This window comes from Apis dorsata, unplaced genomic scaffold, assembly GCF_000469605.1.
Source record: "Apis dorsata unplaced genomic scaffold, Apis dorsata 1.3 scaffold_676, whole genome shotgun sequence".
Taxonomy (NCBI): domain Eukaryota; kingdom Metazoa; phylum Arthropoda; class Insecta; order Hymenoptera; family Apidae; genus Apis; species Apis dorsata.
The window spans coordinates 192,512-197,428 of NW_006263858.1; the positions used below are offsets into that span (position 1 = coordinate 192,512).

At 22.9% G+C, this 4,917-nt stretch overlaps 3 protein-coding genes across 8 annotated transcripts in view; 2 read left to right on the top strand and 1 right to left on the bottom strand.

Moving 5' to 3' along the window:
* LOC102680406 (ADP-ribosylation factor GTPase-activating protein 1) overlaps nucleotides 1-1,207 on the bottom strand; it is a 3,215-nt gene extending 2,008 nt beyond the window's left edge. Inside the window, exons 1-3 of the mRNA XM_006622200.2 lie at nucleotides 767-1,207; nucleotides 415-696; nucleotides 6-161 (exon numbers count right to left, since the gene is read on the bottom strand). Coding sequence (XP_006622263.1) covers nucleotides 6-161; nucleotides 415-696; nucleotides 767-826 — 498 coding nt within the window. The 5' untranslated portion in view covers nucleotides 827-1,207. The remainder of the gene's footprint in view (nucleotides 1-5; nucleotides 162-414; nucleotides 697-766) is intronic.
* A 343-nt stretch (nucleotides 1,208-1,550) lies between these two features.
* Nucleotides 1,551-3,921, top strand: LOC102681344 (eukaryotic translation initiation factor eIF1). The gene is made up of 3 exons (XM_006622208.1): nucleotides 1,551-1,784; nucleotides 2,002-2,159; nucleotides 3,071-3,921. The coding sequence occupies exons 1-3, from the start codon at nucleotides 1,757-1,759 to the stop codon at nucleotides 3,215-3,217; spliced, it is 333 nt and encodes a 110-aa protein (XP_006622271.1). The 5' UTR covers nucleotides 1,551-1,756; the 3' UTR covers nucleotides 3,218-3,921.
* A 640-nt stretch (nucleotides 3,922-4,561) lies between these two features.
* LOC102680818 (la-related protein Larp4B) overlaps nucleotides 4,562-4,917 on the top strand; it is an 11,723-nt gene continuing 11,367 nt past the window's right edge. For 3 of the 6 annotated variants that reach the window (XR_422638.2, XM_006622203.2, XM_006622205.2), the window contains exon 1: nucleotides 4,624-4,917. The gene's annotated coding sequence lies outside the window, so the exon portion shown is untranslated. The other 3 variants (XM_031513574.1, XM_006622206.2, XM_006622207.2) reach the window with 3 other exon arrangements.

A 4,917-nucleotide genomic window follows, 5' to 3' on the forward strand; every position in this document is an offset into this window, starting at 1 on the left:
TGAGACTTATAATTATTTGAATTAAAATTTTGATAAGAATTTGATAAATCACTTTGATATGAAGAATAATCTTGTTGATTTTCTGAGTATATTGAAGATTGAAAATCTTTAGCTATAGATGTCGTTGGGCTCCAGTTTTCTCCACGTGCTAATGTTGCAATCTAATTGTTTACATAAAGTAAATTTCTTTGCAAAAGTATTAAAAACATGCCAATTTATATATAATAATATTATATAATACTTATATTTGAATAATATGTAAATTAATTAAAAAATTATTTCAAAAACATACTTGTTTAAATCTATAATTAATGTTATATTTTTTTCTATAATATAATTTCATTTTAAAATTTTATACTTTATAATAAAAAAAAAAATAAAAAATTATGACTAAAAGTAATGAAATACATTTACCTTATCTCTATATAATGCTGCTGCTTTAGTATTATATTTTTGTGTTATTGACATACTATCATTCCAATCAGATTGTAATTCAAAGAATTCACGAGCATTTTTATTTCCACCAACTCTCATTTTTTCTAATTCTAAATCTTTCCATTTATCCATAGAAATAGATCGAACAAATGATAAATGGACACCAAGTCCTCTGTGTTTGCCTGAGCATTCAAGACAAATCCATATACCATATGTGACAGAAACCCATTGAGGATTGTGAGTTCCACATTCAAAACATTTCTGTAAAATAAAAAGATAATTAACAATTAATAATGGAATTTTATGAAAAAAAATAAAATAGATATATTACATTATTCTCGTCTTTTGGTTTAAGTTCACTTAAAATTCTTCGAGTTCGTGGACTAGCCATATTTTTTCATTAAAACTCAAATGAAATCGAGTTTAATTAATTTTTAAAAATCCACCATATTATATTTATCAATCTTTTAATTTCCAATTTTTCATAGATAATAAATAGCAAAAATAATTCTGATATATCAATTTTAAATTCTATCATATGAATAAAATAAAAGTATTATTTATATGTAACCAAATTGTACATAATGTTATAAAGTTTAAGGAACTAATCATTTCATGGAATATTTTATTTTGTATGATAGAAGAAAACCAATACGCAATGACTAAAAATCAAGTAGCCTATGTTTCTAAAATATCCCACTAAAGAGCGCTAAATACCAATCTTATTTTTTTATGGATAAATAAAAATAAAAATATTTATATACATATTATATATATATTTATATATATTACTATTATAATTATTTAAAAATTTTTTAATTTTCTAATTTTAATTAATATATATCATTTGTATTCGCATGTTAAATTCATTTATATCTTAAAATACATATAATATATAAAAATATGTAACATTTAAACAATAATAAATTTATAATTATTTTTTATTTTATTATAAAAATCCATAAACAAATTTCTTTTGAATTATAATATAAATTTAAATTATTAACTAAAAATTATTAAACTTATATATAAAATTGTATAATATTATAAATATATTATTCATTCTACCAATCAAATAAGATATGGATTTGCTTCATGTAAACGACACTTATTTATTAGAAAAGCGCATGCGCAACCCCACCCACTGTTCATGACAAATGCAACTTTTACTTCCGGTTGACTTCAGCTTCTGCATAAGGTTTTTTGGATTTAGCAGTATTCTTGCGTGGTGCTTCTGTTATCCTACGTCATCCGTGATTTTTCTCAGCTGCATTTGCACTTTGCAGTTCTATATCTCCCGGGGATATATTTTGTTTGTCGTATGTCCATCCAGAATCTCAACACATTCGGTAAATATTATATTTTCTGTTTTGAAGTACTGATCATATTGTAAGATAGTTTTATCAAAATGGCGATGGCGTCTTTTGCTTGCATCATAGTACGCAATTAACATTTAATATTCTTTTTTTCATTTTTATTTCTAAAATTATTTTTTTTGAAAAAAAAATCAATTAAATATAAAATTGAATAAGTTTTAATAAAATATGGATTATTTGGTTTTTTCAGACCCCTTTGCAGATGCAATCAAGGGTTCAGATGATGATGTCCAAGACGGTCTCGTGCATATAAGGATTCAACAACGGAATGGTCGGAAGACCTTAACAACAGTACAAGGACTTTCATCTGAATATGACTTGAAGAAAATAGTAAGAGCATGTAAAAAGGTAATAAAATTATATTTACTTCGCAATTATGGATAACTAAATCTTTTGTCAGTGTCAGATACCATGCTAAAAATAGAACTGATGCAAACAAATATTCAAAGTTAAAATTTAATTAGAACTAAAAATGATATTTTATTTTATTATATTATAAATATATTTGTAATATAAATTATTTTATAAGATATATATTTATTACATTATTTATTGAAAATAAATTTTTACTTATAAAATAATATATTTGACATAAAAGCATAAATAGATATAATTATTTAACTTTAATGTTTTATTTATTTTTTATTTATTTATTATTAGTAAAATAAATATAAGTTTAATTTTCATATAAAAGAATTTTTTTAATTTATATTTATAATATATTTTTAATACATATAAAATAATAATAGTCATAAAATAATTATGTATAATTCAAATCAACAATAAATAAATAAACAACAAATAAAATTGTAATAAAAAAGTGAATAATTCAAAATTTATATGAATAATTTTTTTCAGTAATCATATGAATATATTTTATTGAATAAAATTGATATTTTTATTTAATTTTATTAATTAATTTCTATTATTTTTATTAATATTATTATTTTTATTATTATTAATTTTATTACAATATTTAATTATTTGTATTTAATTATTTTAAGAATATGTATACATAAAATGAAAAATTTTATCTAATTTTTAAATATTACTTTACAATTAAAATAATTTATTTTTTTGAAATATGAATATAATTATAAATTTTATCAATTGTAATAAAGACAATTGTACAAAGTAAAAAATTTAAATTTAATTTAATTTGATTTTATTTTCTATATTTTAAACATTTTTTATTTTATTATATAAATATTTGTGGAATAAAATAAGAAGAAAGGACAAAATAAAATTGTTGCTTTTAGGAGTTCGCCTGCAATGGGACAGTAATCGAACACCCGGAGTACGGAGAGGTGTTGCAGCTGCAGGGGGACCAGCGAGAAAATATATGCCAGTGGCTAACAAAGTCAGGTCTAGCCAAACCTGACCAACTCAAAGTCCATGGTTTTTAACCAACAAACACCCATGCCACTATCTAAGAACACTCCACCTTCATTAACACCTTATCATCTTAAATTATCTGTATCAGTCACTAATACTTGTTGATACATCGTGAGATATCCTATTATATACACATATATATTTCAATAAAAAATATATAACAGTAACGATATAGGCACAATATTCTAATCAGACATTTGTAAGATTGTAGGAAGCAATATTTTACAGCCTTATGTTAGGTAATTCATTAAACTCATCACGTTTTAAAGTAGTAGTGATAACTAATTAGTAATTTGAGAAAATACTTATACAAGGAATAGATACACATAGCAACGGATGGCTCTTCTTTTTGGAATTAGGTAGTATGTATCTCGGCGCTATAGATGTGTTCAGAGAGAAAGAGGAAAGGAGAGAGAGATATATATTAAAAAAAGAATTATTTTAGGCACTGGATTGGCTTATTGTATGTAATGCTGAATGCTTTGTTTTGTTTATACAGTAAGGTAACAGGCCTGGTTTTTATATTATCATCTCCAAGTTTTGTGCCTTTACTTCCATATTGATTGTATTATTTATTGAAAGGATCATCTTTTATTGTAATGGATTTATTTTGAAGGAGAATTGCCAATCTTTTTTTTTTTTGAAACAGTATTGACAAAATCAATTGTTTTCAATAAAAATGTGGCTGTATTAAATAAATGGTAATTCACCACTATTTTGACTTCTACCTATTTTCTTTCCATATAATTTCAATGAAAAAATATATTTTTAAATTAAAATAGTACAATAGAAAATGTATATCTTAATATTTAAAAATGTATATTAAAAATTTAAATTTTTAAATGTTAATATTTAATAAAAAAAATTTTTATTAAATTCTTAAAAATAATTTAAATTATAAGAATCATTTTTTTTTAATTAACTTTAATCCTTTTTAGATTTAATTAATCGTATTGTAAAAAATTAATATACTTTTTTTAATTTATTAAAACTAATATAAATTTGATATTAATTTTTTATTTATTATAATAATTTATTATTTACATTTTAATAAAGAAAGCATAAGAAAATATGATTATATAAATGAAAAAATATTTATAAATCTTTTTTTTTTGTAATTATATAAATGTATTAATGAATGCTTTAATTTATTAAATTTAGGTTAAACATAATATATATTTAATTCTTAATAATACACAATAAAATTATTAAAATTGTTTTACGATTTTAATTTATATTTATTTACTAATATATTAATATAACAATTAATATATAAAATTTCGATTAAGTGGATAGTCTATTATTTGATTATTTTTAAAAATTTAAATTTACCGGGCATAAATCATAGTAATCTAACCACCAGATATCACTGTAGTCGAGCAACATATTTACGACCCATAATGCACTGAGCTACGGCATGTGCCTTTCTGTGTCGGCCATTTTGTAGTTTCCTTGAGAAATTGTGTTGAGTTGATTCATCTTCTCGGTAAGAATTTTATAAAATTCTAAAACGGCGCGACTCACATTGATCCAAATGATGTAGAGGATTGAGGGCAGATGCTTATGGCTAACTATTCATAGCTTGAGAACGAGGAATAAGGTTGCGTTTTTTGCGCACAACCGTGTGCGCTCACGGTACTTACACCCGAAGAACGAGCCAGTAAACGAAGCTGCCGAGAACACCTATTGATAAAGGCACATGGAATCCGGG

What these genes read in the sequence shown, in the direction of transcription:
- LOC102681344 (XM_006622208.1), top strand. Translation starts at nt 1,757, where the DNA reads ATGTCCATCCAGAATCTCAACACATTCG. An exon ending in CCAGAATCTCAACACATTCG is followed by an intron (nt 1,785 to 2,001) that starts GTAAATATTATA and finishes TGGTTTTTTCAG; the next exon opens with ACCCCTTTGCAGATGCAATC. An exon ending in TAGTAAGAGCATGTAAAAAG is followed by an intron (nt 2,160 to 3,070) that starts GTAATAAAATTA and finishes TGTTGCTTTTAG; the next exon opens with GAGTTCGCCTGCAATGGGAC.